This window comes from Canis lupus, chromosome 19 (assembly GCF_011100685.1).
Source record: "Canis lupus familiaris isolate Mischka breed German Shepherd chromosome 19, alternate assembly UU_Cfam_GSD_1.0, whole genome shotgun sequence".
Taxonomy (NCBI): Eukaryota; Metazoa; Chordata; class Mammalia; order Carnivora; family Canidae; genus Canis; species Canis lupus.
The window spans coordinates 18264927-18288908 of NC_049240.1; the positions used below are offsets into that span (position 1 = coordinate 18264927).

Sequence of the window (23982 nt, forward strand, 5' to 3'; positions counted from 1 at the left end):
CATAGAAGCACCCAAACACATAAAACAGTTAAATACAAACAAAACGGATCTAATTGATAATAATACAATAACAGTGGAGGACTTTAACACCCCATTTATATCAATACATAGATCATCTAGACAGAAAATCAAGGAAACAACTGCTTTGAATATCCTGAACCAGATGAATTTAACATATATATTTAGAACATTCCATTCTTAAACAGCAGAATACGAAATCTATTCTTTTCAAGTGTACATGGAACATTCTCTGGAACTGATCACATATTAGCCCATAAAACAAGCCTCAACAAATTCAAGAAGATTGAATTCATACCATGCATATTTTCTAATCACAACAACTATGAAACAAGAACTCAACCACAAGAAAAACTCTGGAAAGACCACATATACATGGAGGTTAAATAACATACTATTAGGAATAACATGCTTCCTAGCTAGGAAATAGAAGAGACATAACAGTACATGGAAACAAATGAAAATGAAAACACAACAGTCCGAAACTCCTATGATGCAGCAAAGGCAGTCCTAAAAGGCAAGTTCATAGCAATATAGGCCTACCTCAAGAAGCAAGAAAAATCTCAAAAAGAAAACCTAATCTTACAGCAAAAGGAGCTAGAAAAAGAACAACAAAATGTAAAACCAGTAGAAGGAAGGAAATAATAAAGATCAGAGCAGAAATAAATACTATAGAAACTAAAACAAAACAAAACAAAACAAAACAAAAAACCATAACAGATGAATGAACCAGTGAACCAGGGAGCTGGTTTTTTGAGAAAAATCAATAAAAGTGATAAGCCTCTAGACAGACTTACCATGAAAAAAAGAAACGGACCCAAATTTTTTTTAAAAATCACAAATGAGAGAAGAGAAATAACAAACACCATAGAAATTAAATCATAAGAGAATATTATGAAAAACTATATACCAATAAATTGTACAACCAAAAGATAGATAAAGCCCTATAAACATATAAACTACCGGAACTTAAACAGGAATAGAAAATTTGAACAGATCGATAACCAGCAAAGAAAATGAGTCAGAAACAAACAAACAAACAAACAATTCCCAACAAACAAAAGTCCAGGAACAGATGGCTTTACAGGTGAATCCTACCAAACATTCAAAGAAGAATTAATACCTATTCTTCTAAAACTATTCCAAAAAATAGAAAAGGAAAACTTTCAAATTCATTTTATCAGGCCAGGATTACCCTGATACCAAAACCAGATAGAGACGCCACTAAAAAAGAGAACTACAGGCCAAAATCCCTGATGAACACAGATGCAAAAATTCTCAAGAAAATACTAGCAAACCAAATTCAACCACACATTAAAAAAACCATTCCCCATGATGAAGCAGGATTTATTCCTGGGTTACAAGTGTGGCTCAATATTTGCAAATTAATCAATGTGATACATCATATCAATAAAAGAAAAGAACTATATGATCATTTACATAGACCTAGAAAAAGCCTTTGACAAAGTACAACATCCATTCATGAGGAAAATTCTCAACAAAGTAGGGTTAGAGGGAACATACCTCAACATAATAAAGGCCACATATGAAAACAGATAACATCATCATCAATGGGGGGAAAACTAGAAAAAACCTAAAGTTTTTCCTTTAATGTCAGAATAAAACAGGGTTGTCCACTCTCACCACATTTATTGAACACAGTAATGGAAGCCCTAGCCACAGCAGTCAGACAACAAAAAGAAATAGAAGGCATCCAAATCCTTAAGGAAGAAGTAAAACATCCACTATTGGCTGATGTGATACTATATACAGAAAATCCTAAAGACACCACCAAAAAACTGCCAAAACTGATAAACAAATTCAGTAAAGTTGCAGGATGCAAAATCAATGTACAGAAATCTGTTGCGGGACACCTGGGTGGCTCAGCAGGTTGAGCATCTGCCTTTGGTTCAGGGCGTGATCCCGGGGTCTAGAGATCAAGTCCCGCATCAGGCTCCCTGCATGGAGCCTGCTTCTCCTTCTGCCTCTGTCTCTGCCTCTGTCTCTGTGTCTCTTGTGAATAAATAAATAAAATCTTAAAAAAAAAAAAGAAATCTGTTGCATTTCTATACACCAATAATGAAGCAGCAGAAAGAAAAATTAAGAAAACAATCCCATTTACAATTGCATCCAAAATAATAAGATATCTAGGAAGAAACCAAACCAAAGAAGTTAAAAAACAGTACTCTGAAAACTTAAAAAAAAAAAAAAAAAAGACTGATGAAAGAAATTGAAGATGACACAAAGACATGGAAAGACAATACACACTCATGAATTGGAAGAATATTAAAATGCCCATACTATCCAAAATAACCTATACATTTAATGCAATCCACATCAAAAATACCAACAGCATTTTTCACAGAACCAGAACAAACAATCCTAAAATTTTAATGGAACCACAAAAGACCCCGAATACCCAAAGCAATCTTGAAAAAGAAAAGCAATTGGATGCATCACAATTCTGAATTTCAAGTTATATGACAACACTGTAGTAATCAAAACATTACAGTACTGGCACAAAAACAGACACATATATCAATAGAAAACCTAGAAATGAACCCACAGTTATATGGTCAATTAATCTTTAACAAAGCAGGAAAGAATATCCAATGGAAAAAAGGACCATCTCTTCAACAAATGGTATTGGGAAAACTGGATGGCAACATGCAAAGAATGAAACTGGACTACTTCCTTACACCATACACAAAAATAAATTCAAAATGGATGAAAGACCTAAATGTGAGGCCTGAAGAAAATATAGGCAGTAACTTCTTTGACATCAGCTATTGCAACTCCTTTCTAGATACATCTCCCACGGCAAAGGACACAAAATAAAAAATAAACTATTGGGACTATATCAAAATAAAAAGCTTCTGCACAACAAAGGAAACAATAAACAAAAGTAAAAGGCAATTTATGGAATAGAGAAGATATACATGAAAAGATTTTCATCATCGCTTATCACCAGGGAAATGCAAATCAAAACCACAATGAGATATCACCTCATACCTGTCAGAATGGCTAAAATTTAAAAATACAAGAAACAACAGGAGTTGACATGGATGTGGAAAAAAGGAAACCCTTGTACACTGTTGGTGGGAACACAAACTGGTGTAGTAGTATGGAGGTTCCTCTAAAAGTTAAAAACAGAATTACCACATAATCCACTAATTCCACTACTGGGAATACAAAAACACTAATTCAAAGGGATACATGCACCCTTTGGTTTACAGCAGCATTATCTACATTAGCCAAGACACGGAAGCAACCCAAGTGTTCATCAGTTTATGGATAAAGAAAATGTGAGGGGTGTGTGTGTGTGTATAATTGGAATATAAATAATATGGAATTGGAACTTTGGAATATTATTTGGCCGTAAAAAAAAAAAATGAAATCTTGCTGTTTCTGACAACATGGATGGAGTTAGACTATAATGCTAAACAAAATGAGTCAGACAAATACCATATGATTTCATTCATATGTGGAATTTAAGAAATAAAACAAACAAGCAAAGGGAAAAAAAGAGAGAAAGAGACAAATCAAGAAACAGACTAACTGTAGAGAACTGATGGTTACCAGAGGGGAGGCATGGGGGATGGGTGAAATTGATGATGAAGATTAAGGACAGCACTTGTTGAGATGTACAGAAGGGTTGAATCACTATACTGATATATCAGGTATACACACCTGAAACTACTATAACAATGTATGTTAACTGAAATTATAATAAAAACTTTAAAAACAGTATAAATATTATAAAATCTGAAAAATATTGGTCAGATACTCCATTGAAATCAACATATTAAGCCTATGCATGTTACTATTATTTTTTTAAAGATTTTATTATTGGGGATCCCTGGGTGGCGCAGAGGTTTGGCGCCTGCCTTTGGCCCAGGGCACGATCCTGGGGACCCAGGATCAAATCCCACATCGGGGTCCCGGTGCATGGAGCCTGCTTCTCCCTCTGACCTATGTCTCTGCCTCTCTCTCTCTCTCTAACTATCATAAAAAAAAAAAAAGGATTTTATTTATTGATTTATCTATTTGGGAGAGAGAAAGAAAATGAGTAGGATGAGGGGCAGGGTGAGCAGAGTCTTTGCTGAGCAGGGAGCCTGATGCAGGACTCAGTCCCAGGATTCCGGGATTATGATCTGAGCTGAAGGCAGACACTTAACCAACTGAGCCACCCACGAGCCCACATGTTACTCTTCTTCTATTATATTACCCTATATACTACTTATTGTGTTTTCTTAGTATTCTCAATCCTCTTGGAATTTTTTTTTAACAAGGACCTACATTAAACGTACTACCTGTCTCTAGTTTCTGGAAAACATCTTATTCCGCTTTTTGATATGACAACTACTCATCTGCTGGTAAATTTCCTCTTCTCTATGATTCTTACAGATTTTCAACAGTGCCCACATCTGTAAGCAATGTGCATACCAGAGGTTGGACACCTTCCAGTCCATATGTTTTAGTGAGGAGAGGAATAACATGATGAGAGCTGGTCTTCAGAAGGATTACTCTGTCTGAATTATATCTCACACCCTAAATTCATATGCTTATGCCCTAACTTCCACTGCCTCAGAAAATGACAGTATTTGGAACCAGGTTTTTAGAGAGGTGATTAAGTTAAAATGAGGCCATTATAGAGGGCCCTAACCCAATCAGACCGGTGTCTTTCACAAGTAGAACTTTGTGCCTGCACAGAGGGATGATCAAGTGAAGAGGCAGCAAGAAGGCAACCATCCACTAACCAAGGAGAAGCCTCAAAAGACATCAAACCAGCAGACACCTTGATCTTGGACTTGTAGCCTCCAGAACTATGAGAAAATAGATTTCTGTTGTTTGAGCCACTCAGTCCGTGGTATTTTGTTACAGCAGCCCAGCAAACTCATACACAGATGGGATGAGTTAGAAGACAGTTGCAAGAGTCAGGGACAGATCACAGCAGCAGTGGCAAGAGTGCAAAGACCAGCGTGAGTGCAGAAGACATCGCATAACTGAAATGCACACGGCTGGAGAAAAGGATGTGACCCTTAAGGAAGATGAAGAGTAGACATTTCTCCAAGAGGTGGGCCTGGCTGGCAAGAAAGATGGTAAACCTGTTGAAAAATATTGGGGAGTCAAAAAAGGGGAGCAAATGACTTCAAGGAAAGAGCTGCTCAATTTTAGACACATCTCTGGATGTGTCTGGTTAAGTGTTTTCTTGATATGTCTTTTTCTATCTTGGTCTTTATTTCCTCACGTAGCAGACACCAAAATATTACTGATGGACCAGATTAAAAGAAGTTTAAAATGCAATGGAAGATTAAAAATAAAATAGGTCAAACTACATCTGCTTTTAAGGGATTGGTTTTTAGTCTTATACCACATGTTCTTAAATAGTGGCCTATCTTGAATTTCCTTGAAAGGACTTAGCTTTTAAAACACCCTTTCAATTATTTGCTTTGTACTTTCTGTACACCCCAGCTTATCCTGCATTTTAATCTTCCAGATCCTGCCTTCAAGGTTCATTCCATTCTTATACAGTATTTACCTTTAATTATGTCCTAGTTTATTTACATGCCATTTAAAAATCTTTGAGTTCTTCAGAAAACAACGCCTAAATTTTAAGGAATTGTTTTATATTCGATGACTAATATTTTCTAAACAAAAATAATGCAATAACATGGTGGGAGAAAAGATGGCCCAGACCCTAACTTTGCTGGACCTGGCAAAGCTTCTGAGAAGAGTTCAAATTCTTTTTTGAAATCGCTATTTCTGTTTAACTTTCTGCTACATTGTCTATCTGGAATTCTGATCATAAATCTGTATTCTAAACACCAAGAAGTCTAGAAAGCATAATTCATTACTCGTCACAAAGAGAACATGTTTTGAAAAGGCAATAGCAAAAACTATTCTTATCTACAAATGAGGTTAATGATACTTGTGCTTTTTAAGTTTGTAATCTAGATTAAACATGTTATTTGTAAAGCTGACATAGAGCATATTCTCAAGAATTTCATTCGTTCATTAAAAAAATACTCCGTAAACACCAAGGTCCTAGAATTCTAGAGGTGAAGGCCAAACAACTGGCTCTTACTCTACTGCCCAGTACAGAGATTTTGCTTATCGCTATGGCAATCACCCTAGGCATGTGGCCAAGGTTAGACAGATCCCTGAATATTTCATGGCTTTAAAATCCTCTCTACAAAATAATCTGTGCCTCACTTTTCCCACAATGTAACAGCCTAGAGAGATGCTATAATTCACTGTTTTTTAATCCAACACTTGTTGTATATACCTTCTTTACATATACTATCTCTATTAATGAACCCAGTTAACAAGACGGTCTTCCCAATTTTACTTGCATTATATTCCTAGTACTAAATGTTTTTTAAAGTTTTTTTTTTTAATTTTTATTTATTTATGATAGTCACACAGAGAGAGAGAGAGAGAGAGAGGCAGAGACACAGGCAGAGGGAGAAGCAGGCTCCATGCACCGGGAGCCCGACGTGGGATTCGATCCCGGGTCTCCAGGATCGCGCCCTGGGCCAAAGGCAGGCGCTAAACTGCTGCGCCACCCAGGGATCCCCTCCTAGTACTATATTATTGAGATTAGAGTAATTTAAAAATATAAGCATGTAAGAAGAACTTCTAAAACTTAGAAACACACTCAAAAGAGATTATTTCTTTTTTTACATAATTTTCTGGACAAATGCTTTACCCTCAAAGAAGATAAGGAAATAAGGTTAATTTATCTTACATTTAAAGATTAAACACTAAATTGGACTCTGAGAAAAGCTCTCCTAACTTCTGTTTCTAATAAGAAGAAAAGTAACAAAAGAGGGCCAACAAGGCAAAATGCAAGGTTATGTCAACCCAGAATCATAATTTCCAAGATTAAAGAGACTTTCTTTGGGCAGCCCGGGTGGCTCAGCGGTTTAGCGCCGCCTTCAGTCTGGGTCGTGATCCTGGAGACCTGGGATTGAGTCCCATGTCGGGCTTTCTGCATGGAGCCTGCTTCTCCCTCTCTCTGCCTGTGTCTCTGCCTCTCTCTCTCTGTGTGTGTGTCTCTCATGAATAAATAAATAAAATCTTTAAAAAAAAGAGAGAGAGACTTTCTTTCCTTGAGTCCCCATCCAATTCAAGTAGCCATTGAGCCAGGAGGTAAATGACACCTCCCCTCTCTGAACACACATATACTAGAAAAAGCTATAAAGAGAAAGGTCAAATTACACAGGAGAATTAAAAAAAAATTTAGGCTTAAAAATTAATAGATAAGAGGGGGTGGAGGGGAGACTGAAGGTGTTAGGTGTTATGAAGCAGTAAATAAATTAATTTTGTTTCTAATTCAAGATAAAGACTGTTCATCAAAGGATACATTTCAAAAAGTAATTTTTTAAACGGAGGTATTATTTCTGTTACTTTCTTCCATTTTCTTTCTTTCTTTTTTTTTTTTTAACTTTCTTCCATTTTCTATCTCTGGAATGACCACTGAGAAAGCTATGAATTGTTTTCTATTTGCAAAATGATTCAGCTTAGAAAGGAGTAGAATAAGACTGGTCATTCAGCAATTTCTCCCACCCTCCCTTACAGACATCACATCACAAAGACTATGACTCACTTTGTCATACAATTTCTATCCTTTTAAGAATTTTAAGATTGTTGTAATGAATTCTGGCCCATATATCTGAATATTAGGATTAAATTATTTGTGCCATTCCCTCACAGCCAAAAAAGATACTAACAATGGTACCAGATAGTTCTTAATCCTAATTTATAAGATGATTCACTAGTTTTAGATTTGAGAGAGAGAGGTTTAAGGATAAAGTGTCTGATTCAAGTGTGAATTCTCAGATCTGTATTCCTTAATTATTAGAGGATTAGAACTAGTTCTGGAATTGACTAGAAATATTGATGTTATTCAATACCTGAAAACTTCCACAATAAAAAGTGATCCTAACAAATGATATGTTTTACCTTTATAACTTCCTTTGAATAATGTGAAAGGTGTCTGTAGAAAGAGGTACAGTGATGCTGCATTCAATTTGTCCACTTTACATGCCTCATAGTGAAGTATTTATGCTTATTTACTTAAAGTTCTAGCTCATTTGGCAAATGTTGATTGACCTTCTTCATAGGCTTCAGCCTGGTCATTCATTCAGCAATTGGAGCTAAGAGGATCTGGGATGAGTCAACTCTGGCTCAGACCCTCAGAGAAGAAAAGAGAGTAAGAGATTACTAGGTAATGTTTGAATTTTTTTTTAAATCCTTCCCAAATAGGAATTTCCAATAATATTAGGGGACATGAAATTAAAACACATCAAACTATTAGAAGCACATGTGAAAGGAAAGATGGTCCAGGATGGTGTGAAAGAAATATGGTCTGAAGTGTAATTTCGACTAGGATAAAGTAAAAGGACTGAGAGGACTTTCCAGCTCAAGGAAACAGCTGGATTGAAGTGAAGAGGAAGATGTGAGAAGGTCAGAACAGAAGTGAGAAGACTCGGCGAATTTGTCGGCTACATGTAGAACTTAGAAAACACTCTTTTGAGTGGCCACTGTGCATGAGGTCAGATACAAAATATCTGTCCCAGTCCTTGCCGGCAAGGAGCTCATTCCCGCTGCAGGAGAGAAATGCATCAACAATGTATGACAAATCATTAGGTTCTTTTTTTTTTTTTTTTTTTTTAGATTTTATTTATTTATTCATGAGAGATACAGAGAGAGAAGGAGAGACACAGGCAGAGGGAGAAGCCGGCTCCCCGATGTGGGACTTGATCCCAGGACTCCAGGATCACACCCTGAGCCAAAGGCAGACACTCAACCGCTGAGCCACCCAGGTGTCCCAATCATTAGGTTCTATAGGAGAACAAGTACCAAGCACCACAGGGAAAACAGAAATAAAAACAATGAACTCCCTGGAAAGGTAGGGAACGTTTCACAAAGGAGAAGACTGGCAAGCTAGCTCTTAGGAGATTTTTAAAGAGATAGGTGGGGGGATCCCTGGGTGGCGCAGCGGTTTGGTGCCTGCCTTTGGCCCAGGGCGCGATCCTGGAGACCCGGGATCGAATCCCACGTCGGGCTCCCGGTGCATGGAGCCTGCTTCTCCCTCTGCCTGTGTCTCTGCCTCTCTCTCTCTCTCTCTCTCTCACTGTGTGCCTATCATATTAAAAAAAAAAAAAAAAAAAAAGAGATAGGTGGGAATGGAAAGAGTGTGTGTAAGAGAAATTGATAAGGAAAAGGATTTCCAAAAACTAGGCTCACATGAGGAAAGCCAATCACTGCAACAGTGACAGTCAGATGAGAGGCTACAACTAAGCAAGAGCACTGGCAGCATCAGGGGAATATGGATGGTAACAGCAGGGAAATAAGATTGAGCCAGTAGATGACATTTGAAAAGGGAAGTCAGGTAGGGTCTGGTCTAGTCCTCCGGTAAGTAAAGGGCGGGGGAAATCAAAAGGGCAAAGAAATATCACTAAGGCAGGGAGGACTCTGAGGTGTCTAGCTTTGAAGACTAGAAGAATAATTTCACTACAAACAAAAAGTTGGCAGAAAGGGATGCAAGTTTGAGAAAAAGATGTTAAGTTCTTCATGCATTTTGAGTTGAGACTTAGGCAGTTTAGCTGTCCTTCAAGCAGAGGGAAACACAGTCCTAACACAGAAATGGGAAATCAGGGACTTAGATGGAGACTCTAAGTGATCTGCTAAAGAAATATGAGCACACAGAAAGAAGAGTAGAGGGCCAAAAACAGAGCCTTGGGGGATATGAAATCAAAAGACCAAAAAAGAGGCAAAACCAGAAGCTGGATGATTGAGAATATCAGGTTGATGTGGTATAACAGAAGCCAAAGAAGTCTCAAGAAGTTAGAGACAGAAAATAATATCAAGTTGTCAAATTGTAGGGTGTCAAGTGTCAAGGAGGGTGACAAATTGGATAAGGCCACACGACTGAAGTGAAAAACTGCTGGGGCCCAGAATGATTTAAGTAGAATTCTGAGGGGCAGGATCCAGAGTTAAAAAGTGAAAAGGAGATGAACTAGAAGAGCTCACAGGATTCCAGGATATTGGCCACAAAAGAATGAACAATGTACAGGAGACCTAAGGAATTTTATACCACATAGTATATGATAAAAATCCAAAATGCTTTTTAAGGAAAACAGAATTCCTAACAAGTTTAAACTATTAATCCTTAAAAATGATTCAATTTTCTATATGGCCTATTCTATGAATTGCTAATAGCCAGCCTCTAAGATTTCCAGATATTTTTCAAATATGACTTTCTTACATATAATCATCTTCATTAAAAGATTGGCCAAGTGTTTAAATGTATGCATTACTATGCCAAGAAAGCAACACACCTCAACTAAGCTTTCTACAGTATTTGGCCCATGAATACTTATTACACAGGGTAGGTGGTCCACACAAAATGTTTTCATCAGCAGCTGACATTTAGTAAGCACTTCCTGAAGTTAAAGGTCCTAAGCTGTTTATGATGCTTATTTATATGGAGAGTTCATGGTCCCCACCCATAAGGTCCCAGCACCTTCTCAAGTACCTCAATTATGAACAGAGAACAATGTACTCAGAGAATCTAGCCAGATCATTACTAGTCTGTACAAATCTCCCTTAGGGAGAAAAAAAAAAAAAACAACCCAAACACTTCTTCATTGACTCATTTTGGTTATTAATTATAAATTTCAATGTCAAATTAATGTATAGCTTAATTTAAATAATTAAATAAATAATAAATTAAACAGGAAAATTCCTTTCAACAGTTCAATTATACTTGAACTTCCTCGTTTTCTTTTATCTCCAGAATACCTTAAAAATCGGGAAACCTTCCACTCCAGAATTTTACAGAATAATTCCATTTAGAAAGTAAGTTAATATGGAGAAGTAAGTAGCCCTTTGAAAATATAAACACACATCCACTACAGATTTCTGTAAATGAATAAGAAAGCATTAAGGATACACTGGTCGATTTAAAAGTCACCTGGCATAGAAAGAGTGACAGAGGACAGCTGGGATGAGACATAAATTAAACACCAAATATTGGCTGTTGCCTCCAGGTCCTCCAAATTTCTTCAAACTAAAAATATCCTGCAGGAATTTAGAATGGGACTAGTCTGGTTTCTAAGAACCAGTATATGGCTCAAGGGGTGAGGTTCCCTGGGAGTCACCACTTTGAGTCCTTGCCTAAATTTCTGGGGCTATAAATAACCCAGCTTCCAGAAGGAGTTTGATAGCAAAAGAGAACACAATAGCAAATCCAACAATGGATACAACAAGGAAACACTGAAAATCATGTTTCTATAACTGCATGATTTCCTAATGTCACAATATTCCAAATGATTTTGCAAACAATCAAGCAGTAAATATTTATTGAACATTGACAGCAGGCAGTACAAGACCAGATATCAGATTTCAAATGACTAGCTCAAAAGCAACAGAACAAAATATATTTGCTTAGATAGAATACAATCATAGGGTTAAGGTTTTTGCCTTGAATGCGATTTGCCTTGCTCCAGTTCACGTCTTAGACTCTTACCCCAGGCCAGCCTTCTAACAGATGTGTGCTACAGGACAAAGGGGCCCAAGCAGGGCTTTTGGAAAATCAACAAACACTGGAATTTGGAAAAACAAGCAAAGGCTATGGCACATGTGTAGTTATTATCCTGTTGTACAGGCATCTTGTGGTTTAAAAATAACAGTTCTAATGATGTGAGACCTAAAAATTACCTTTTTCAGCATCGCAGATGGGGATTTCTGAGAATCACTGCGTAGATGAATGAAGTCAATTTTATAATATATAAAGAATGGTTTGTGTTTTATTACATCTGTAATATTATTATTTTTAAATTAAATTTAAAAATCATGGCCATGCATTTAAAATAGTATCATAAATCTAAGTGGGAATACTTAGAACGCCAACGTTACACCATTGTCAAAGTCTAATTACACAATGGCCATTTTATAAACACAAGGAGAGCCCTCAGGGTGTGTCACAAGGGGATATTGCCTTTTCTAGGCTGAAGTCACTTGGCATGAAACTTCTTAAAAGGCTTCTAAGGTGTGGTAATATCTATGACTCATAAATTGTTCTTTCATTGCTGTACCAATTACATGATTTCCATGATTAAGTGAGCTATTAGATTCTTACTTCATTTGTTTACTGCACATAAATAGCAGTACTGTAAATAAACACTGTGTTTATTAAGGCAAATTAGGGGGATCCACTTGCCAGATATTACCCAAAGAAGAGAGAGGAGAGAACACAGCATCAATAGTGCCAGGAAGGAAGAGAATGAAAGGTGACTTTCTCCAATACCCCAGGAACACAACTAGAGGCCACCCATGAACTAGTAAGAGGGCTCTACTCCACAGGGGGCTGGCCTCACCAACACTACGGAAGCAGCCCATAGAAGGGTGCCCCAGAGGGTGCTCTCTGCTACTGAATGGAAGAGTGTGTGTGTGGGGGGGGGGGGGGTGCAGGGGACCTGGTGGGCAAGAAGCTGGCTAGAGATGAGCCCAGAGGAAATCAGCAGATAAACTCAGGTGATCAGTTGTGCTGAACCTCAACACTCTCTTCTATAAAACAAGACCAGGGAACTAAAAGGTCTGATGCCTCTGAATTTCACAAGCCCTTGTTTTTATGACCGGAATTACATGGGATACGTGCCGTGGCAAAGGGCAGGGGTGTCAGGCGGGCCTGGATCCCATCCCTGCCCCACACAGGAGTGGGCAGGTCCCTCTTGCCTCTCCAAGTCTGTATCCTCTAGAGCCTAGAAGCAGAGAAGTATGGCAAACAGGCGGTCACCTCCTAGGAGAAGCCCAAGGGTAGAAGCAACACCGCTAACCACCTCCATTTTCTCCTAAGAGCATCTGGAACAAATTTAATGCTAAAACATACATAAGCAGCCAGCGTACATTGCACTTACTACACTCTATCACGTGTTGTACGTGCTACTTGGGATAAAATGTTCTCTTTTCTGAAGTTTTTATACGGGTCATGACTTCAGAGTATATACTTCACGTTACACAATCCATGGACATGTGAAGGGGACAATCAAAATATCCAAGACACCAAAGGGAAGCTGGCTGAGCAGCACACACGCTGGAGAAACAGGTGCTCTATCACATCTTGCTTTCATCAAAACTCTCATGTCAAATAAAAGTCACTCTAGGACTAGGGGGATCGTGCAGGAAAACCAGCCCTTTCAAGCAAAAACACTATAGGAGAATACCCAGGCGTGAGGCCAAGGTGACCTTCATCCACGCTTCGAAGATGGAAAACTGGGATCCCTGGGTGGCGCAGCAGTTTAGCGCCTGCCTTTGGCCCAGGGCGTGATCCTGGAGACCCGGGATCGAATCCCACGTCGGGCTTCCGGTGCATGGAGCCTGCTTCTCCCTCTGCCTATGTCTCTGCCTCTCTCTCTCTCTTTCTCTCTCTCTCTGTGACTATCATAAATAAATAAATAATAATAAAAAAAAAAAAAGAAGATGGAAAACTGATGTTCAGTCACCTTCTCCCTCCCCTTTCATTTCTGGTCTGCCCCCCCGCCCCGTCTCCCCTTCTGCACCTGCACCACACCCCCCATTCCTAATCAGCACCCCACATTTCTACCAGCCGTCCCTAAATTCCGGTCCTGGTCAGCTGTGGCATCAGCTCACAATTTAACTCTCATGAAATGTTAAAATGCATGAAATGTTAAAATCCGATACTGACTGAACTCTTCTTTTCAAAGGTATTTGCATTTTACAAGACGTCTGGACAGAAAATGTTAATAAATCTCTCAAAGATTTTCAGGTCAACTGGACAAAACAGTTTGAGGAACAAGATCAGCAATTTTCAACTTTTCAAATAAGTCTGGCTATCTGAGCCATACTTCAGTGGGAAACTGTGGCAACCATGAGCTCTTGCTTTTCTTTCTCGGTGTTTTCTGGTCAGTCTTGTTTGTTTGGGTAATGGAGATGTGGTTGGGAAGATATGGTTATAGCACATCCATAATCATGTTTTTTTCTTGTATCCAAAGAAAGTCTAGCTCTGGTTTGGTCAACTATCAGTACATCTTTGACATGTCAGAAAATATAGTGTATTTAAACTTATGTCCAGGTTGGGCTACACAGAAGTGGTCTAAATTCATCATTTAGGTTTTTATTCTCGTCAGTCTATTACCTGGTAAAAGGTGATTTAAAAAAAAAAATTCAATACCTTCCACAAATCTGGAGAAGTATTCTACTCTTCACTTTTAACATGCTGTCTTTAGCTAGTTATCAAGTAGGCAGGATTCTCAACCTTAGCACTATTAACATTGGGGGTCAGAAATTTTTTAGCTGGGGATAATGGATGTATCCTGTGCATTGTAGGATGGTTAACAGCATCCCTGGCCTCTACCTATTAGGTACTAGTAGCACCCTTCCAAATGTGAACCAAAAATGTCTCTAGGCATTGCCAAACGTTGGGGGTGGTAGGGCAGGGGCAAAATCACCCCTCTGAGAACCAGTGAATTAAAATAAGATTATGAAAAACTCATAGTTAGGAAGAAAAAGTCAACAGCTGTTATTACAAGGGCAGTAGTGTGCTATGGCAATTCAGAATTATCTTCCCACACTAGCCCCTGTACAGTTTTACTCTAAAGGAAAGAGTATCAAAAGCTTCAAAGAAAAAAAATGATGCAGCAATTAAGAAGTGTCTCTAAAAAAAGAAAGTACTAGGGGAAGTCTCAACATGAACCTAATCTGGAGGAGAGTTCTTCTGTCTTCTAATCATAGAACATACCTTTTTTATTTTTATTATTCCTTTTTTTAAAAGATTTTATTTATTTACTCATGAGACACACAGAGAGAAAGAGGCAGAGACACAGGCAGAGAGAGAAGCAGACTCCATGCAGGGAGCACTGGGACTTGATCCCAGAACCCCAGGATCCCACCCTGGGCTGAAGACAGTCGCTCAAGCGCTGAGCCACCCAGGCATCTCTATTTATTTTTAATTACAGACCATTTGTGCTACTAGAAAAGAACAATACTATTTGGGACATATAGGCACCTGGCCCTAATCTGCTGTGCTAACCTAGCAGCCAACTGCAAAATAAACTTCAAACACCAAGTTTAAAACTTAGGTTTGTGAAACCTATTCAAGTTACTAAAATAGAGAAACAGTACTAACACATATTTATTGGGTTACAAGCATCTTTTCAGTTTTACTGGATAATGTGGGTGCTTAATAAAATCCAAAAATTATGGCATGCCTGAAAAAAAATTAAAGACCTGTATCATTTGCTTGTTGCTATTTTGGAATCAATAAATACTCCAGCAATATAAAAGCACATTTCCCATTCGTTTGTCAACTCAGGTTGCTTGAGCTCAGGTCAACTCAGGTGGCCTCTACCTATGGCTCCGCAGGTGTGAATGACAGACATTCCATGAGCAACTTTTGATAAAGAGGTAACTGCTGTGGAGTGGAGCTCTGGACTCCTGCTGGTCTTTTGTCAGGCAAACAGAGGATTGGATTCTTCACCTGAAAAACCACTAAGGAAGGCCAGACACACAGCTTTTAAAACGGATGTTTTACGCTCTCTCACAGGATGACAGTTAAAATATACTGATCCTCTTTCCCTCATTTCAAATTCCATCAGTGCTGTTAATCAGTCCATTTCATGCCCCTTTCCTCCTCTTTTCTATACATCACTGGGTCTCAAAGTGTTGTCCCAGGTCAGCATCACCTGGGAACTATTAGAAATGCAAATCATCAGGCTTCACTCCAGCCTTCAGGAATCAGAAACTCTGGGAGACAAGGTTGGGCAATGGCTATAACCCCCACCCCCCAAGTGATTCTAACGTACCCCTCAAGTTTGAGAACCAATGACTGTAGGCTAGTGTTACTTCTATACCACAAATGGATTGTTTTTTACTGAACACAAAAGTGTACAGTAGTAAACCGAGTCCTCTGCGCACTTGGGAGAAATTCTCATCTGATCCTCAAACCTGATGCAAGGTAGACATTATCCCCACTTTAAGAATGAAGAACCTGGCTCAAGGTCCCGAAACTAATAACTGCAGGTGGAAGATTAAAGTTTTTGCAGTTCTTGTCACTATTAAAAGAAAAGTGTGTCACACTTTATTAACAAAGTCTATATCTTTTTTTTTTTTTTCAAAGTCTTATCTTTTGCCCTGAAAGCTTTCGGTAATTGGGAAAAAGGGGGAGGGGGGGGGGAGAGAGGAGAGGCTGTCCAGGAAGGGTTCCATCAATGGTGAGCACCAGCCTCAATGCAGAAGCGCTCCAGTATCTCCAAGGATACATTCAGGCGGCCAGTGTGACACTGCTTTGAACAGCACTTTCCAGATTGGCTAAGCCCACGATGGTTTCTGAGGAAATCACATAGATATCTGAGCATTAAAGCATTAAAGCAAGTTTTCCTTTTGAACTTGTCACAAATTCCATCTTGTAAAGAATATTAAATGTTGCTTTAAGCTTTTCCTTGGAAGGGAAGGGAAGGGAAGGGAAGGGAAGGGAAGGGAAAAGGTAAGGGAAGGAAAAGGAAGGGAAGGAAAGAAGTGAAAGGCACTGACACTGTCAGACGTCCATTCATTCCCACGACCCCATCCCTCCACTTCCGTTCCGTTCTGTCCGTCATCGCCGTCCTTCCTCCGGCCTCACTCCGTCCTTCCTTTCCCCCCCACTCTCCTTTTCCTTTTCCCTCCCCCTCCCTCCCTTTCCTCTGTCCCTCCCTCCCTCCCTCCCTCCCTCACTCCCTCCCTCCCTCCTCCTCCTCCCTCCCTCCCTCCCTCCCTCCCTCCCCTTTCCTTCCCCTCTCCCCTCCCCTTTTCCTGCCCCCCCCCCCTACGAAAATGCGATCCCTAAAAACACGACAAAGGACTGAAGAGAAAAGGGACGAGATGGGTGAGAGCAGTGTGCCAGCTGGCTCGGATCCTACCAAATCGGAGTTTAAGGGCACGACTCTGGGAAGGTATTTTTCCAATAAAGAGCATTTATTCCGCTTGGGTCCCTCCTGCTTGGGCTCCCGGGCCCGGGGCGCGCAGGGCGAGCCCGCCCACCTCCCCGCTCACCTCCCCGCCCACCTCCCCGCCGCTGGGCATCCCCGCGGCAACAGGTGGTCCGCGCGGGGGGGGGGGGGGGCGGCGAGGCCCGGGTCTACCCGGGGACCTGGCACAGCCCGGAGCCTGGGGAAGCGCCTAACCCGACGCCGCAGCTCCGGCGAGGAGGGGGCGAGCGGTGAACCCGAAACCGCGAGGGCCGCGCGGAAAGGAACCACACGTCCCGCTGCGGTCGGAGGGAAGGGAAGGAAGCGGCGGGAATGGGGCGGCGGGGGGACCGCAGGGAGCGCGGGGAAGGGCGGGCCGGCACTCACCGTGGGGATCGCTCTTCTCCCGGACCCCGTCCACCCGGCCGTCGGGGTGGATCCGCAGGAAGAAGCCCCCGTTTTTGCAGTACAGCCTCTTGGGGTCCTTGAAGTGGCCGGGCGGGAAGGCGCCGCTGCCGCCGTCCTCCGGCAGGGCGGGCAGCGTGGTGATGCTCCCGGCTGCCATGGCGCCCCCGGGGCTCTGCCGGGGTGTCCGCGCCCCCGGAGCCGCGCGAGGAGCCGCCGCCGCCCCCCGGCCCCGGCCCCCGACCCGGTCCGGGGCGCGGCCACGGCCCCGGCCCCCCAGCCTCCCGCCCGGCAGCGCGCGGCCGCGCCCGCGGGCCCCCAGCCTCGCGCCGCCCGGCCGCTCCCCTCGCCGGCTGCCCTGGGGAGCTGCGCGCGGGCCGGGATGCTGCGCTCGGGCTCGGGCTCGGGCTCGGGGAGCTGCGCCCGGGGCCGGGGAGCTGAGCACGGTCTCGAGGCCGGGGAGCTGCGCTCGGGCTCGGGGAGCTGCGCTCGGGGCCGGGGCCGGGGCCGGGCGTGTCCGCGGCCGCCGCTCGCGGGAGGGCCGCCTCCCCTAGCGCAGCGCCGGCACCAGCAGCCAGCCCCGGGCACCGCGTCGGCCGTCTGGCAGCGGCCGGGCCGCGGCGTCACATCTTCTACATCCCCACCCCCGAAGGCCCCCCGCCCCCCCGCGCCCCCGCTCTCCTCCCTTCCTGCGCGCCGCCCCCTCCTCGCTCCGGGCTCCGTGGGGCCGGCCTCTGGGTCGGGAGCCGCGGCCGCAGCACGCAAGCGCGCGACAGGAGGGGTGGGGGGGGCGAGCGCAGGGGGCGGGGAGGTGCGGAGGGCGAGCGGGGGGGCGGCCGCGGAGGCCGCCGCGGCTCTGGGACTCGACCCCGCGAAATTCCCCCGAGGTCGCGCCAGCCGGGGCGCACGGGGTCCGTCTCCGCGCTGCGGAGCTTTGGCTGTGCCACCCGCCGTGACTCTACTTTGAAACGTTTAAAGGCAACTTTCTCCCCCCCCCTTCTTTTTCCTTGTCAGCGATTCAAAGCCAAGAAACGATTTCCACTCCCCCCCCCCCGAAGTAAAGGAATCGGAAATGGGGGGGGGGTGATTCTGTGCCCCGTGTGGGTTTTGAACACCTCTGATCTCCAGAAGGGGCCTGCGTGGGGCGCACACCGGTAAACTTGAAGGCGAGGCTGAAATCTTTGACTAACAAAAGGAAAGAAAGAGGCCAGAGGAGGGGAGCAGACCGCATTGCTGGGAGTAAAAGGTTTTCCTTCTACCACCCTGGCTTGAAGTAGACGACGTGGAAAGACGAGGAGAGGCCTCAACCCCTTCTGTGATGGAAGGGTGCTGCTGTCTTACTCCGAAGCTGGCACTAGCCTTGGCGAAATGGCTAGGTGTTCCTAGGAGGGAGGGTAGTTTTCTGAGAATCCCAAACTACAAAATTGAAGTTAATTGGATTTGGGTAATTTTCAGTAGAATAGAACAAGTACTACGGATTAGTCAAATATTCATCCAGAAAGTTTCTTAGTCTCAAGTGTCTACTATATGCAAAGCATTTGCCTAAGTTCAGTGGGAGGTGCTGGATCCCACAGGACCTCCGGACAGAGGTGCGATCCATGGGCAGGATGAACACCACAAAATGCCCCTAGAAGAGTAAAATGAGGTGGTGGTGTAAGATGTCAGACAAGGGGTAATTCAGTTTTGGGGGTACAATGGGATTAGAGAAAGCCTCTAGGAATATGTGAGAATACCTCTATTTAGAAAGATGTTTGGTTTCAAAAGATCAGCGCATCAAAAGTATCTGCTCTAAGTCTCCATGAGAGGTTTAATGCATGTAGAGTAAATCTACATGCATTTCTATGTTGGTAAATAGAAGACTGGAGCTTTAAAACCAAGCATACTCTTCTCTGGGCTGGTATATGTTCTCTGACCTCTCCAAAATGGACCGGTTTTATCTGCACTGCTTATCTGTTAAAACAAATAATCCCTTCCAGGGATCCCTGGGTGGCTCAACGGTTTAGCGCCTGCCTTTGGCCCAGGGCACGATCCTGGAGTCGCAGGATCGAGTCGCGCCTCACGCCTGCTTCTCCCTTCTCCTGTGTCTTTGTCTCTCTCTCTATATATATATTATAAATAAATAAATCTGAAAATAATAATAATAATCCCTTCCGGATGATCTCTGTAGGTATCCTAGGGAATGCTTACTGGTACTATAGCACTCATCAGATTGCCACTTACTTTGTAAGAAAGTAGATTTGAATAAGCCTTGAACTCTGTCAGAGAAAGCAGAGTATTCCAAGAGCAAAGGGATAAAATCTAAATCAAAACATTTTTTTAACAGTAGTATCCAGAAATCTGAGGAACAGCTACATGCAGTCAAGTAATTTGTATGCTGATGGACTGTGGATCTCAAGGAACTTCATTACATGTACAATAACCCCTTGTTTCCTAGTCCTTCCAAATCCAGGAGAGGAGATATCATAGGAAATGGTTAATCCAGTTCTGGGAATCTAGGTTTCCAAGATAAATAGTGTTAATTCCAAGAAGACATCCTTAAGATAGTTGTCTCAAGTTCCTACCCAGCCCCCTCCCAACACACACTTGTACACATGCAGAGATAGACACACTATTCTTAGATGCAATCAATTTGTTCTTACTGGAACTATGAGTGGTCAAGTTACTTACATTCTCAATTTACCCAGCTATAAGGATGAATATAAAAATAAATGTAAGACAACGGGTACAAAACTCATTATTTTTAAAAACCACTAAGTTCCAGTGATAACTATTTAAAAACTTTTACAAAGGAAAGAGAAATTTATCTCACCATTCCAAGATAAATTGCTTTGAAATTAAGAATTGTTCAGAATCCAAATGATGAAAAACACAAAGATTTAATGAGAGTTAAAAAAAAAGCCAGATGTTCCTGGATGGAAACATAGTAAAATACAAATGTAAGATTCCTCTCACCATGTTTTAAAAATTTAAAACCATACTAGTTTAAATTGTAGCACAGTTTTCAAAACTATACAAGAGTATTGTAAAATTCATTTAGATAAATAAGCATAAGAATAGCATATACTTTTTTTAATTGTAGGGAAAAATGTGAATGACTTTTGAAAGGATTAAAAAGATTATAAAATATCTTCAATGGGGGAGGATCCCTGGGTGGCTCAGCGGTTTAGCACCTGCCTTTGGCCCAGGGCGTGATCCTGGAGTCCTGGGATCGAGTCCCGCGTCCGGCTCCCAGCATGGAGCCTGTGTCTCTGCCCCTCTCTCTCTCTGTCTATCATAAATAAATAAATAAATCTTAAAAAAAAAATCTTCAATGGAAAATTAGGCATCATCTAGGTATCTGATTCTATGGAATCTCTATACTTTTCATTGAGCAACTTTACAACTTAGCTTTACATACTGTAGCTAACTGTCGTGGACCGAATTGTGTCCCTATTTCTTCCTGATTCCTATATTGAAGCTCTAACCTCCAATATGAGTATATTTGGAGATAGGGCCTTTTAAGGAGATAATTAAGATTAAATGAGGTCATATGGTAGGGTCCTAATCCAATAGGATTGGTGTCTTCATACAAAACACCAACCAGGAGTATGCACATAGAGAAAATACCATCTGAAGATAGCAAAAGGCTGCTGTCTGCAAGACAAGGAAAGAGGTCTCACCAGAAAACAAGCCTGCAGGCAGGACCTTAATCTTTGGGCTTCTAGCCTCAAGAACTAGAGAATATAAAATTTCTGTTGTTTAAACCCCCTAGTCTGTAGCATTTTGTTATGGCAGCCCTAGCCAACTAATACATTAGCCAATAACACACAAATGAAGTATAGCTGATGAAGGACGTTGAGTTCCCTTCTGTGATGGTTAATTTCACAGGTCAACTTGGCTGGGCTAGGTATGCCTAGAGAGCTGGTAAAACATTGTTTTGGGGTATGTCTGTGAGAATGTTTCCAGAAGAGATTAACATTTGAATCAGTAGACCAAGTAAAGAAAATTCATTCTAATGCTGTGGGCATCATCCAATCCACTGAGGGCTGAATAGAACCAAAAGTTGAAGGAATAATGAATTCTTCTCTTTTTCCTTGAGCTGGGGTATCCATCTCCTGCGCTCAAACATGGAAATCCCTAGTTCTCAGGCCTTCAGCCTCAGAGTAGGAGTCACACCTACTCTCCCTGGGTTCTCAGGCTCCCCGGGTTCTCAGGCCTTCAGACTCAGAATTAAAACCACCAGATTTTCTAGTCTTCCAGCATGCAGATGGCAGACTATGAAACTTCTCAGCGATCATGACTACATAAGCCAAGTTCTATAAAAATCTCTGATATATCGCTAACATTTCTATCTACATATATCTGTGTATCTTCGTGGATCTTATCTCTGGAGAACTCTGATGAGTATACGTCTTCTACCTATGAAATAAGCTAGTTCTGCCATGATATGTGTGGCTCATTGAATTCTTTCAAAACTGTTGTCACGTCTTACTGGTTTCCTCATGAATTAATGAGATAACATAAACTCTATATTTTAGGAGATATAAATGTTAATATTCACTTTTTGTCTTCATGACAGTTATGACTTTACCTTTTAAAAAGCTATCCTTTAAAATAGTAAGAGTAATGAAGAGAAACTTGCTCTTTACAGATGTTAAAAAGTATTACAAAAAAAAAAGTATTACAGTTTTCTTCTACTATCCAAAAGTAGACCATTCCTGTGAAAACTTTCATTAAGTCAAAATGATGTAAGGTTAAGAAGCAATTACCATTAATGTATTTGGAAAATCTTTTATTTTCAGGCCCCCAAAAATAACCTTGTAAAGCCATTTCTGATACTTCAGGACACATCTTGCTAATATATGCACAAAATAAATGGAGATAAAGTGCAGATGCTCACAGAGCTCAAAGCTCTGGCAGCTTGATGCTGAAATACTGTGTACAGTTCTCAGGGAAGGAGCTTGGCAAGGCTGCTCATTGTTTGGGGTTTGCATTGCTTCTATAACGGCTTGCTACAAAACCAACGCTGAGTGCAACCTTCAACTTTCGCCTATTTTTGTGAAAGTGAGAAACATCTTCAGATTTCTTTCAGTTACTAAAAACAAGTACTGATGTAGGTCTTTCACAAAAGCATAGTAGCATAATGTGAACTTCCAAAAACTGGGGAATACCTATATAAACCTATTTTATATAAAACATTGTGAACAAATGCATGCAGCGATTGAAAGATCAATACAAGGATTAATATTTCAGATGTACCTAAAAGGATTGTAAGTGAAAACAATATTTTTTAAAACGTTAGTGTCAATAGATGATGGAAATTAAGGAGTATATTTGTGACTAGCACTGGGTGTTGAGTCACTATTACCTGAAACAAATATAACACTGTATGTTAACTCTACTGGAATTAAAATTAAAAAGAAAAACAAAAAAAAGTAACAAGTAGAAACAACAGTAAAAAACAAAATAAAAATTTTAGTGTCACTGGGAATCAAAAATGCATATCAAATAATACCCCCCACACACACTAGAGAAAAGCCCAGGACCAAATGGCTTCATTGGTGAATTCTATCAAATGTTTAAAGAAGAATTAATACCACTCCTTCAGAAATTCTTCCAAAAACAAGAACAAAATAGAAGAGGAAGTAATGAGTAGCCTCATTCAAGAGGCTACTATTATACTTACACCAAAACCAGACAAAGACATCATAAGCGAATACAAAACCATAGACCAATATTCCTTATGAATATAAATGAAAAATTTCTCAACAAATTACTATCAAACAGAATCTAGCAACACAGGAAAAGGATAATACATCATGCCCAAGTGGGATTTATTCCAGCAATGCAAGTTTGGTTAAACATAGCAAAATCAGTCAAAGTAAAACATCATATTAATAGAACAGAATAAAGGTTAAAAAAATATGATCATCTCAATGGAAATTTTAAAAATATTTAACAAAATCCTACGCCTTTTCATGATAAAAATGAAACCAGAAACACAACAAACTAGGGATAGAAGGGAACTGCTTCAACTTGACAAGGGCATTTATGAAACACTCACAGCTAACACAATACTTAAAATAGAAAAAAAAAAAAAGAAAGAAAGAAGGAAAGAAAAGAAAAAAAGAATTCACCCACACATACACAATTGGAGCCAATAAATGAGTTCAGCAAGGTTGCAGGGTACAAGACCAATATATTAAAATCAGTTGTACTTCTTTATACTACCAAAGAACAATCTAAAGATGAAATTAAGAAAACAATTTCACTTACAATATCATCAAAAAGAATAAAATATTTAGGAATAAATTTAACCAAAGGAGTTTAAGACTTGTATAGTGAAAAGTACAAAGCATTGTTTGAAAAAAATTAAAGATGTAAACAAATGAAAAGATATCTGTATTCATAGATTGGAACACTGAATATTGTTAAGATAATTAAACTACAAACTAAATGCATTCTCTGTCAAAATGTCAAAATTCTTTTTTTTAAAGAAATTGACAAGCTGATCCTTGAATTAATATGGACACACAAAGGACTCAATAGCTAAAACAATCCTAAACAAGAAGAGCAGAGCTGAAAGACTTGATTTCAAAATTTTCAA

At 40.9% G+C, this 23982-nt stretch overlaps 1 protein-coding gene across 1 annotated transcript in view; it reads right to left on the reverse strand.

The window, feature by feature from the left end:
- FGF2 (fibroblast growth factor 2) overlaps positions 1–23982 on the reverse strand; it is a 76632-nt gene that overhangs the window by 47853 nt on the left and 4797 nt on the right. Inside the window, exon 2 of the mRNA XM_038565228.1 lies at positions 17379–17946. Coding sequence (XP_038421156.1) covers positions 17379–17946 — 568 coding nt within the window. The remainder of the gene's footprint in view (positions 1–17378; positions 17947–23982) is intronic.